The sequence below is a fragment of the Rutidosis leptorrhynchoides genome, chromosome 1, assembly GCF_046630445.1.
Source record: "Rutidosis leptorrhynchoides isolate AG116_Rl617_1_P2 chromosome 1, CSIRO_AGI_Rlap_v1, whole genome shotgun sequence".
Lineage (NCBI taxonomy): Eukaryota > Viridiplantae > Streptophyta > Magnoliopsida > Asterales > Asteraceae > Rutidosis > Rutidosis leptorrhynchoides.
In genome coordinates, this window is record NC_092333.1 from 572926565 (window position 1) to 572939825 (window position 13261).

The 13261-nt window shown below is 34.2% G+C and overlaps 2 protein-coding genes across 3 annotated transcripts; one reads left to right on the plus strand and one right to left on the minus strand.

Moving 5' to 3' along the window:
• The first annotated feature begins 571 nt into the window (after positions 1 to 571).
• LOC139897648 (ubiquitin-activating enzyme E1 1-like) lies at positions 572 to 8443 on the plus strand. 2 transcript variants are annotated; one of them, XM_071880640.1, is made up of 7 exons: positions 572 to 706; positions 1311 to 1675; positions 1789 to 2006; positions 3622 to 4416; positions 5233 to 6101; positions 6761 to 7193; positions 7660 to 8443. In XM_071880640.1, exons 2-7 carry the CDS (start codon positions 1327 to 1329, stop codon positions 8254 to 8256), a joined length of 3261 nt encoding a protein of 1086 aa, XP_071736741.1. In that variant the 5' UTR covers positions 572 to 706; positions 1311 to 1326; the 3' UTR covers positions 8257 to 8443. The 2 variants fall into 2 exon arrangements, with proteins under 2 accessions (XP_071736741.1, XP_071737372.1); XM_071881271.1 differs by having other exon boundaries at positions 701 to 777.
• Positions 8444 to 8593: 150 nt separating this feature from the next.
• On the minus strand, positions 8594 to 12701 carry LOC139882064 (serine carboxypeptidase-like 17). Its single transcript, XM_071866443.1, has 13 exons — positions 12574 to 12701; positions 11526 to 11671; positions 10668 to 10744; positions 10452 to 10574; positions 10239 to 10341; positions 10070 to 10107; positions 9857 to 9958; positions 9679 to 9765; positions 9417 to 9584; positions 9252 to 9323; positions 9026 to 9174; positions 8780 to 8951; positions 8594 to 8706 (listed from the first exon to the last, which is right to left on the minus strand). Exons 1-13 carry the CDS (start codon positions 12699 to 12701, stop codon positions 8623 to 8625), a joined length of 1449 nt encoding a protein of 482 aa, XP_071722544.1. The 3' UTR covers positions 8594 to 8622.
• Positions 12702 to 13261: the final 560 nt, after the last annotated feature.

The window sequence follows — 13261 nt, forward strand, 5'->3', positions numbered from 1 at the left end:
GTTTGTTTCTGACCTCTGAATGAGATATGGTGCTGAATGGTTCAGTATTCAGTGCTGAACTATTCAGAGTTAAAACACTCTCTCAACCATTAAGAGGCAAAATTTTATTTAATATTTAATATTCTTCTTAAATCGTATCCAGAACACTTATCAAATAAGTATATTGAAGTTTTTATTAATGTTAAACGATAACAAGTTGATTAAATTGATTCATATTGCTTATTCAAAATGATTATCAAACAGCTCATTGTCATTCAGAACTAAATTCATTCAGAGTCTGAACCATTCAAATTATGAACCATTCAACGCTAAATCATTCAATTTTATCAAACGCACCCTTAGTTACTTTAACTCGCAAACTTTGGGAACTATTAAAAAGTGTACATTTTGTTAATTGTGGATAAAACTTCTTTTATATTTTTTTAAAAATTGTACATTTTACAACCATAAATTAATTTTATCCTTCTTCAAAAATTTTCTCATGAGCCCAATTTTTAACCTAGCAACCCAAAATCAGCGAGCCCTGAAGTATTTGTTTTGGCTATAGGCTTTTTATTTTTATCAAAATCAACCAAAAGAGTGCCACCTCTTCAATCACGCCATTGTCACTATCGTTTCTAGAATCCATCAAACCCTAAAATATCAAAACTCAGCCTCCATTAATACCTTTCTTCATAGTTAACTTCCTCAAAGATCTCATCCATCGGTAACAATTTCAATCAATTCATTATATTCTTTACTTTATACTCTTCGTATTTGACCTTCTAATCTTTTGCTGTACGCATTCTCCAATCCATTATATATATACATATCTGTTTTGTATATTCATTTTACTCTTTGTTTATTGTTCATATATTTCATCGTTTTTACTTTAAACAATTAAACGAAACTGATTTTCATCGTTTCTTCTTTTTATAATTGCGATATGTTTTCAAGCAGTTCATCTCAGTTTACGTACGGCTATCGTCTTGTAATTTAGTATACGTGTCATCGTTTGCACTTGTTAGATCACTTGTTCTCAATACGTGTGTTTATGTGTCTATTATATGCGTGATTTGTGAATATGTGATGTGATATATGATATATGCACAGTATATACATGTAATCACTGTGTGATTTGATTATATTATTGCTATTTAAGAATCAAAATAATCTGATGATTTATAATTGAAATTGAAACTGTTTAATCCTATAGGTCATCTAGGTTTTTTGTATGTGTTGATGATTAGGTTTTTAATTAGCTGATTATTATATATTTTGTTGATAGATTTGGTTTTGAGATTGTTTATCTATTGGATTGGTGTAAACAGTTCACCGTCGGACTTTATGCTTCCTGGAAAGAGATCAGCTGGCGGAGAGGTAGTAGTGGATGATACTTTAGTTAAAAAAACTAAGATTGACAGCTTTATCTCATCAGCCGCTGCCACCACCGCCGCCGCCGCTAGTACAAGCACTGAACCATCGTTGACAGTAGCATCAATGGGAGGAGGAAACAGTCCTAATGGTAATGGTACCACTAATGGTAAAATGCCAGTCTGTGGTGAATCGAACAAAACAGATATTGACGAGGATCTTCATAGCCGACAGCTTGCAGTTTATGGCCGAGAAACTATGAGGCGGCTATTTGCATCTAACATTTTAGTTTCTGGGATGCAGGGCCTGGGTGCTGAAATCGGTGAGCCTAGTTAGCATTTTGTATTTGTGATTGTGAACTGCTTTTATGATTTATTGTCGTTCTACTAATTGTGTGACTCTGTACCAACTTGTATTATACCTTTCTTTTTGCAGCAAAGAACCTTATTCTAGCTGGTGTTAAGTCTGTGACTTTGCATGATCAAGGAACTGTTGAGTTGTGGGATTTATCTAGCAATTTCGTCTTTACGGAGGAAGATTTGGGAAAGAACAGAGCTCTTGCTTCCATTCAGAAGATGCAAGAACTGAATAATTCTGTGGTTGTATCTACGTTAACTACTGAATTAACCACTGAAAAGCTTTCTGAATTTCAGGTAAATAGTTAGCTTATGTAATTTTTTTTATATGTGATTCTTATGTTCGTTTTGAATGTCGGTGTTTTACATTTTCTATGCAAATGTGCCATGTTTGATAATTTTCAAAATGATTTAATGTTTCATTTGTTTTGTTCACGTGTCACAACCACACTTTTACAATTGCCTTATTTGATGAAATCATTTTTGACATATGCTTGGTTATTATTATGACGGTACCTTATAGATTGTGTAATCGTATCATTTTTGGATGTGCCATGATGATGCCTTAAGATTGTGCAATCTTTTCATTTTTGGATGACTTAATTTTGTTGAGGATTGTTTGACTCAGAAAGTTACCTTTGATAAGGTGTGCACTCATTACTTGTGAATATTAGTTTAAGAAAGCCGATAGCGGTACATGCATCATTTGGTACCCTTGATAGTTGGCATTTGTTGATAATGATGTGACTTCAAGAGTTCATAATAATCAGAGGTTCCACCATTGTTGTATCTTTTATTTATCGGTTAATATTCTCATATCAGTTTGGTTTTTTCTCTATGATGTGACTACACATTTGGAATGCTATTTTTGTTACGTATCTCTTGGTGAGCTGCAGTTACAGCACTATAGTTTGCACATTATGGACTTGTATTAACTTTTTTTATTAAGTAGCACTATGCCATCAATAAAGAATGTATAAGATGGAGTTTTTTTCTTGTATTTATCAAGTAGATTGCCACTAGTATCACTATTACTTTCTCATGCCCTTGCTACTAATAATACTATATTATTTTATAATAACATCAATGTACTTTATATGGACTTCCTTTGTCTCAAGGGTCAGCAACATATCTCATCTTTTTATCCTATTTTATCTAGTTTGAATACACTCTTTCTAAATCTCTAAATGTTATGATTTTTTCACGAGTTTTAACAATCATGAATAAATAAAATCTGACGTATCAGTCATCAAGTAGATTTATTTTATAATGTCGTGATTATTGTTCTTGATCAGACTTTTTATTTTTCTTTTAAAAAACTCATGTAACTTCACTTTGAGGATGATAGACTTGACAGCTCTTCGGTTAGTGCTATCTAGGATGACCTTACCATTATTTGAGAAATGAATTGTCTTACTATTACTCTGGTAATTAAAAGTTTTGATTAATTTAAAGAGCTAATGCATTAAACATCATAGGGAGTCTCTTTTTAGTTACCTCACAAGGCATACTAAACCTCAGTTGCATTTCTATCAGGATTATGTGCCTTGCCTTGCTTTGCTTGTTACAGTTTTATTGAGTTTCTTCAGCTTAAATGCACCTGCCGTCTGTATAGGTTTTTATCAGTCTCAAGAAGTTATGACAACATGCTTGCTTTCAGTAAATTATCACGTGATTCTGGTTGTTATTAGCACTTCTCTATCCATCTCGAGATGTATACATGTAGTTGGCTACATGTCTAACATTAGCTGTACACATGGTTTACTGTTGATTACATTTGTATTCTTTCTTTGAAAGATCATATATTTCTCTTCTTTTTGTGTTTTTTCGTCATACAGTACTTGATGAATCAAGTTGTATTTAATGTTTGTTTATTTGATAATAACTCCTAAATATGCAATTGTTTCAACAGGCTGTAGTGTTCACGGATATTAGCTTGGAGAAAGCTATCGAGTTCGATAGTTTCTGCCACAAACATGAGCCTCCAATTGCTTTTATAAAATCTGAAGTCCGAGGACTTTTCGGCTGTGTGTTTTGCGACTTTGGCCCAAAGTTTACTGTCGATGATGTCGATGGAAATGATCCATATACAGGCATTATTGCATCCATAAGCAATGATAATCCTCCATTGGTCACATGTGTTGATGATGAAAGGATCGAGTTTCAAGATGGAGATCTAGTTGTATTTTCTGAAGTTCATGGTATGTCAGAACTCAATGATGGTAAGCCAAGAAAAGTAATAAATGCAAAACCATATTCATTCAGTATAGAAGAAGATACCACAAATTATGGGGCTTATCAGAAGGGTGGAATTGTTACACAACTGAAACAACCGAAAGTGTTAAACTTTAAGCCTCTGCAAGAAGCACTTAAAGATCCTGGTGAATTTCTTCTTAGCGATTTCTCCAAATTTGATCGCCCTCCACTTCTGCATCTGATGTTTCAAGCATTGGATAAGCTTGTATCAGAGTTGGGAAGATACCCTGTTGCTGGAAGCGATGAAGATGCCCAGAAATTTCTCTCTTTAGTTACTCACATGAATAATGAACTAAAAGATGGAAAAATTGAAGAAATTGATGAGAAAATTGTACGAAATTTCGCGTTTGGTGCACGGTCTGTGTTGAACCCTATGGCAGCGATGTTTGGGGGTTTAGTTGGACAGGAAGTTGTGAAGGCTTGCTCTGGAAAGTTCCATCCTCTATTTCAGGTTAGTTCTCACTGAAGGTGGCGGGTTGGGTAATGGGTCTAAGTGCTCCATTTTTAATATGAATTTTGTTTTATTCTTCTCTGTTCTTTTTATCAATGGTTGACCCTCTTGACACTTGCCCATTTTCAGCTTTTTTTTTGAAAATTGTTCTTGTTAATATACCAATCATTATTGAATTATGAAAATTAAATGTTTATGTTTATTTATATTTATATATAAATCTTTGAATAAAACAGTAGGAGGTTATAAGTAATGGGAATGGGCTTTGGGCGACTTTCATTATGTTCAATACATCAAGCCAATTGACTTTTTTTCTATTCAGATTAGTTTGTTTGACTTGCACCTGTAAGACAAAGCACAAACCTATTTATAAGTAAATGAGTAAAATGCAACTTCTATTCTTCATCTCTCTTACTTTACGGGTCTTTAAGGTCTTCTCTATGAAGTTTATCATGTGATTTTTGCGAACCGAAATTTCAACAATCAGTTTTCATGTTTGGTTAGACGCTTCTTGTTATCTGTTATACCGGGGGTCTGATAACAAGTTATTGATAGATATTTAACTTTAACAGCTGTTATTAGATGGGGATAGCATTAAACCACCAATATACCACATTTAAACCTATGTTTTTTATTTTATTATTATTATAACTTCGAACTCATTCAATCACTTTTTTATTGTCGGTTTCCTTTTAAGATGAAATTATTATTGAAACCCATGGTGACCACCAAATACACCCTGTGCATGTGTGGGTTGATTTTAAGCTTATAGTCTGTAATCTATTCTAACAAATTTTTTATTTTTATTGTGAGCAGTTTTTCTATTTTGACTCCCTCGAGTCCCTTCCTGTTGAGCCCTTGGATCCAAATGATTTAAAGCCTTTGAATACTCGTTATGATGCTCAAATATCGGTTTTTGGGGCCAAACTTCAGAAACAGTTGGAGGAAGCCAAAGTTTTTGTTGTGGGATCTGGTGCCTTAGGTTGTGAATTTTTGAAGAACTTAGCATTGATGGGTGTTTCTTGTGGTAATGATGGGAAGTTAACAGTTACTGATGATGATGTTATTGAGAAAAGCAACCTTAGTAGGCAGTTTCTTTTCCGAGATTGGAACATTGGACAAGCTAAGTCAACCGTTGCTGCAACTGCTGCTTCTTTGATAAACCCTAATTTTCATGTCGAAGCACTTCAAAATCGGGCCAGCCCAGATTCTGAAAATGTGTTTGATGATACCTTTTGGGAAAATCTTAGCGTTGTTGTTAACGCTCTTGACAATGTGAATGCACGTCTTTATATCGATCAACGATGCTTGTATTTTCAAAAACCACTTTTAGAGTCGGGAACTTTAGGTGCCAAGTGTAACACTCAAATGGTGATTCCACACTTAACTGAGAACTATGGTGCCTCCAGGGACCCACCTGAGAAACAAGCTCCTATGTGTACGGTACATTCATTTCCGCATAACATTGACCACTGTTTGACTTGGGCTCGGTCGGAGTTTGAAGGATTGCTTGAGAAGACTCCAGCTGAAGCAAATGCTTATCTATCTAATCCAAGTGAGTATACTTCTGGAATGGAAAAGGCTGGTGATGCACAAGCAAGGGATAATTTGGAACGTGTCCTTGAATGTCTAGAGAAGGAGCGATGCGAAACATTCACAGATTGCATAACGTGGGCCCGTCTGAAGTAATTTTCTTTAATTTTAAACTAGTACATTCAGCTTAACATTTTTCTCGAGGGTAAAATGGGTAGGATGGGTGGTTGGTTTTCATCGTCAAAAATGATACCCATGTATTGTGGAGTCAACAATTTTTTCTTGTGTCTTCTATCCATAAGTTTAATATAACAAACAGTCAAAACTTTAAATATTAATTAAATGTTGAAATAAAATAATCAAGAAGATTTTAGGTATTGTGAGTACACTTAAAGTGACTTTTTTGTTTAATCTGGAGGCAAAGTATAAACTAAATTGATTCAAATCTCTATGAACAGTTTCATGTCTTAATGTGTAGTTTTTGGTATGGGTTGAAACGGGTGAAGTTTGGTTGACATGGATCACTTCTAATTGAAGGTCCTAAGTTTTTTATATTTTGATATTTCAAATCTACTTGGAAGGTCATATCATTGCTACAATAGTTTTAAATAAGTTAGTTAAAATTCAATCAAGATGTGTTACTGCACTATTAACTTTTGACCCGTTCAGCCATTTCACTCGAACTCGTATCTTTTTATTATATTTCCATTTGATAGTTTTAACCTGTTTCACCCGTTGGAGATCAAAAATAGTTCGAATCAACTCATTATTTAATGATCATCTTTTCACATGCTCTTTCATATTCCTTCAGGTTTGAAGACTATTTTGCCAACCGTGTGAAACAGCTGACATTCACGTTCCCTGAGGATGCTAATAACAGTAGTGGGATGCCTTTTTGGTCTGCACCAAAACGTTTCCCTCGACCCCTTCAGTTCTCTGTTGAAGACCAAAGTCATCTTCAATTTGTGATAGCAGCATCTATATTAAGGGCTGAAACTTATGGTATACCCATTCCTGATTGGGTCAAATCTCCAAACAAGTGTGCTGATGCTGTTGGCAAAGTTATTGTACCCGATTTTGAACCCAAAAAGGATGTGAAGATTGTAACCGATGAAAAGGCCACTAGTATGTCCACTGCATCTATTGATGATTCTGCTGTTATAAATGATTTGATCAAGAAGTTAACATTGTGCCACCAGAAGCTGCCACCTGGCTTCAAGATGAACCCGATTCAGTTTGAGAAGGTGCACCCTTTCTCTCTCTATATATATTCGTTTGTCAATAAAGCGTCTTTGTGTCTTGTTCGTTTAAGTTTTCCAAAATCTTCTTTGTTTTTTTAAGACAGCCCTTATGCTGTCATTAACGTGCATAAAAAACTTGTCAAATTTCACTCACCGCCACTTTAAAGTCAAAGGTAACGGTTATGTACAAGTCTTTTATGCACCTTAACGACAGCCACAAGGGTTGTCGTTAGAAAAATCCAATCTTTTATTGGTGCATAAAAACCTAATAACTTTCTTTATTCAAAAAATATGATTTAAATTAAAATAAAAAATCTAGGGGACAGCGATTCAGGTCAAGATGACTCAACTTCTGACCTGTTTATAATGTGCAGATCATGCTATTAAAACTATAACTGTCAAATTGTTTTTAGTAAGTGGATTAAAGTATTCACTTGAGCTAAATTTTTTTTTTTTTTATAATGTTTAGGATGATGATACCAACTATCACATGGACCTGATAGCTGGGCTTGCTAATATGAGAGCTAGAAACTACAGCATCCCAGAAGTCGATAAGCTTAAAGCCAAGTTTATTGCTGGTAGGATCATTCCTGCAATAGCAACCGCCACAGCTATGGCTACCGGCTTTGTCTGTTTGGAGCTCTACAAGGTCTTAAATGGAGGTCACAAAGTGGAAGACTACAGAAACACCTTTGTCAACCTTGCGCTTCCTCTCTTCTCAATGGCTGAACCTGTTCCACCAAAAGTGATTAAGCACCAGGACCTGAGCTGGACCGTTTGGGACCGCTGGATCATCAGAGATAATCCCACTTTGAGAGAGCTTCTTAAATGGCTTAAAAACAAAGGGCTGAATGCTTATAGCATTTCTTTTGGAAGCTGCTTGTTGTACAACAGCATGTTCCCAAGGCACAAAGATAGAATGGACAAAAAGATGGTACAACTTGTAACAGATGTGGCTAAAGCTGATCTCCCTCCGTTCAGACGACATTTTGACGTGGTTGTGGCTTGTGAGGATGATGATGATAATGACGTTGATATTCCTCAGATCTCGATATACTTCAAGTAGATGATGCTGTTGGTCCTTTATTTTGTAGTAATGAGAGTCGTGATTTCTAGCTTCTAGTCATTGATCATGGTTTACTGCTGATTTTAAAGCAGTGTAATCTGATACATTTTATCGTGAATTACCTATCAACTTACTAAACCTATGCTGTCTTGTACAAGATTATGTTTTAAAAAAACTTTGTTCAGCATCATTACATTCATTAGGGGTTTAAATGCTACATTATCTAAGAATAATGTCATTATGATATTAGACAAACAATAAGATCTTTCTAAGATGACAAGTGCGGGACAAATAATGATAATGAAGATTATCACTATTCAAGATTATCACTATTCCAGTGAACTGAATCATGACAAATTCATTTATTTAAATAGATTCATAAGCAAACCATTTCTTAACCATTTCAAAGCATTCTTTATGCTTGAATTCTGGAGCCGTGTGACCTGCGCCCTGTAAAATCAGTAATTTGTTAAATAACTATATTTCCCGACTATATAAAGATACATCTATGAATTTATTGTACCTTTACGGTCGCAAATACTAATGAATAGTTATCGCGGGCATAGGTGGTTTTGTAACCTCCTACTTCATCATTTGAATACCAAGCTTCCCAGTTACTATCCGTAATTGTCAAATTCAGAGACTTTATCCAATTATGTGTACCGATATATGGAACCATTAGGTCGTGATCTCCACTGTTCATTAAACACGTAAGAAGTCAGATCGTGTAAGTAGACTTTAACAAAAAGTAGCATAGTACTTTGATTACCTGAAGATCAAAGCTCTGCAATTTCTCTTAGTTAGCATTTTGTGATAGATGACGCTACTTAGGACGTCGAACTCATATAACGGCATTGAACTTTTACTTGATGAGTATCTCATGTCCAAGTTACATAGCCGAAACTCCTTCACCATTCCCTAATTAACAATAGCATTTTATATCAACAAAAACACATTAAATGAATAAATTATCAACTATGTATTAGTTAACATACCTCATGTACACCAAGTGCTCGCATAACACGTTTATCTTTCGCCCAAATAGTTGCATAGTTATAATAATCTTCCTGTTGACAGAAATATAACTTGCATATATAAATATATTACATGTTCATAGTATAAAAATACACAAGAATTGGAGAGCAAGGAAGATAATGTACTCGACAGCGATGGGTACTATTCGCCGAAGAATGTTGCAAAACCATCTTAATTGGATTGGCCTCAGGGCATATCTGATTTTCCTTTATTTGATATAAACTTTTCAACAAAGAAGTTGCTTCTTGGCAATTATGATCCAAAATACTTTGAATATTAATGTCTTTAACGCGCTAAAATAAATAAAAGCAAACGTATTAGCTATTTAGCTAACATGACAGAACGTATAAGAAGAATTAAGATGAGATTAATGGTTATTAATGATACTTTGTCGACTTCAACAAGATTTGACGTGCATAGCAAATTTTTAGAATTAGCTTTTACAAACTCTCCGTTGCAGTTCTTTTTCGTTGACTATATAAATAAATACACATTACTATTTCTGGTTGCATTTCGGTTGGAACAGAGATATGACTATGCATATGAAACAGAAGTTTTGTGCTACCTCGAATAAATCTTTGGGTATAAGTGCGACATGATAAGCATATTCGAATCTCGAGTTTCTATCACCACTTTCATCAGTTAGCGGGTTTCCTGCCATGTAACCCTACAGTTTTCCATCGAGAATAATCTTAGAAATATCACGCATACATGTTTCATGCTTATAGAATACAAAACCAAGGAATTTATTTAGAGTAATTATCCACATATTACTTACCTTAATGTTAATATTAGGCTCTAATCCTTCCTCGTTACCTTTAGAAGGAACACAAATTAGATCACTTTACGCTTCCTTTTAATGTATCCACGAATAGTAATAATAAACTTAATAAAAACTTGAAGGTGATAATAATAAAAAGAAGAGAGAACAGAGTAAAATGCAATACCTTTATATAATTCTTCAGTAACCATAGGAATAACAATTCCAGAATAAGAGATCCCAGTAACATACATAGGATTGTTTGAAAATCTGGGATGATCTCTAACAAACTGCATTAATTAATTAATTAATTAATTAATATTATTAAGTAACAATCAGCACAAATTACTCATTACTCGCAATATAATTTGATTTATAATTTATAATACTGCATACTGACCTTTCTAATAAATTCAACGGTTTGTGATGCTGATAATGTATCACTTGAACGAGCAGCTTCTAAAGTTCTGGTATATGAGTATCCGGTCAGAGTAGGTGCATCCACATATATGATATTCGCCACCTTTGCGTGCAAGTGTACAAATTTTGAACTTAACATTATAGTTTAGGAAAAAGTAAATTAGCCAGAGTTAGAAAATCAAGAGTATTTTGGTACCTTTGTCCATGAGTTTGGGTCAACCTGTAGAGCAGGGACATTATGGATGTATTTTCCGTATTGAATTTGCATAGGACCTATTAATATAAGATCAATGCTATTTATGAATACATTTTGTAATATTCTATATTCTAATATTACAAAAGAAATAAAAAAAATATATTTTGTAAGATTCTTTTGTAGAATTGAGTTTTGTTGTTGTTATTGTACATTTTGTAATATTCTTTTGTGCACAGCTTATGTCATAAAGGATATGCAACACTCATAACAGTGTAAATTCCAGTAAATATTTTTTTAAAGGTAAGATTTAATTTATATAAAATTTACAAGAAAAAAGTATGCAGTTGGTCCTAACGTTTGTTTCATATTTTACATTTGGCATTTTTCTATTTTTTGACTCGGTTGGTCACCGAAGTATCGTCTATTACGCGGTTGGTCCCTTTCACTAACAATCGTTGGTAAAATTCTCTTAATGTTAACATGTGTCTGGCATGTGAGGGTATATTCCTCATTTTTCATGGTTCCATCTCTTTTGACTTACACCAACTCCGTAATTTTTTTCAATCAGTAAACTAGCAAGAAGCTACATAAGGTAACATCCCCACACAGTGGCGGATGCATGATTTTTTTTTTTCACCGGGGAAAAATATATAGGTTTTGGGGCAAAAAAAAAAAAGATCCATACCGAGGGCAAAGTCGAAAAATTTAAAATTTTTACACTAAAAATTTAAAATTCAATGGGAGCGCCCCCCTCGGTCCCCACATAAATCCGCCCCTGCCCCCACAAACAAAAAATACAGATATACTATCTTCTAGTTTAGATGACAGTTATCTACATTTTTAAACAAAAATGCATACCGATTTCAAAAAAGAAGGCATGAAGAGTGGTACAACCAGGTCCTCCAGCAAGCCAAATAATTAGTGGATCCTTTTCAGGATTCCCTTCTGATTCTACAAAATAATAAAATAGCTGCACATCTTCCTCTTCTCCTATTCCAATATACCTTCATTTTTCCATACATACATATATGCACATTCATTCAACTATATATTTTATTTAATCATTCACATAAAAACCCTGAAGTTAAAATTAAATTAATATTTTATATATATATATAATCATAGTGAAAGGATTCATGGAGAACTTAGGTAGGGAGAGAACCCATAGCACCAAAGGGTTTAGTAGAAGGGTTTAGAATTGGGGTTTAGAAATTGGGGTTTAGAATTTGAGGTTTAGAAATTAGGGTTTAGAAATTGGGGTTTAGAATGAGTTTTTAACACGAACGGTTTAGAGTTTAGGGTTTAGGGTTTACGGGTTTTGGGTTTAGGGACTAAACCCTAAACTTTAAATAGGGCTAAATTTAAAAAAAAAAAAAAATTCGAAAATTTTTTCCCACAATTTTTTTTAAAAAAAGTTTTCCACATCAGCATGCTGACGTCAGCAGACTGACTGTCACGTCAGCAGACTGACTGCCACATCAGCACAGACTGACACGTGGCTCAGTCTTCGATGATGTGGCAGTCAGTCTGCTAACGTGGCAGTCAGACCGCTGACGTCAGCATGCTGCTGACGTCAGACTGACTGCCACATCAGCACAGACTGACACGTGGCTCAGTCTGCGATGATGTGGCAGTCAGTCTGCTGACGTGGCAGTCAGACCGCTGACGTCAGCATGCTGACGTGGAAAACTTTAAAAAAAAAATTTCAACAAAAACATTTTTTTTGAAATTTTTTTTTTTTTTTTTTTTTTTTTGTGAATTTTTTTGTTCAAAGAATAGGTGCATATGGTAGATGCATGTACATTAAAATGTGAGTTCTCTAGGTTTTCTCCGTACCTAAGTTCTGTATGAATCCTCACCCTATAATCATAATAAATTAATAATAATAGTTATTATTGTTATATACCCGGTTTCTAGTTTGAAAGGTAGATGACCATGAAATCCAGGTAAGGTCTTGACGATGCTCCGGGAGGCAACCAGGGTGGAACAGGCTAAAAGAAACAACTCTAAATACATTACACCATTTTTGTGCATCATTATTAATATTTAATTTGTTGCGGATAGACAATGATAAATATATTCGAACGTATGTGATGATATAAGTTTGTATTTAAATTAGTGAGAATCCTAGAGTGAGACAAGTGTCTGGTGTCTGAAAAAATGAGACGAGTGTACAATTTGTCCAATATTATTAACGGTTTTAATTTTTGTCTCGTAATCAGTTAATGGATTCTCTATTGTGATAGTATTGACCTTTGACAAAAACATATATATATTGTCTTCATAATAATTTCTTATTCAATATTTATTCCAGAAAAAAGTTAAATCACATCGAGCGGATCTAAAGATTAACAATTACAACTGATATAATATGAAAACCAAACTAAGCCAAACACAAGACATAACAACAAACATAAGCAAACGATCCCACCAACCGAGTGAAAACACTAATGATTAGGAGAATACAATATGCCTATACGCTAACAAAGAAATACACTAAACCACAACTCTCGAGCATAAAAGTGATCAGAAAGAACACCAATGACCGCCATGTTCCTGAGAAGTCAGTAACAATAGGATTTTTTTTCTTCAAA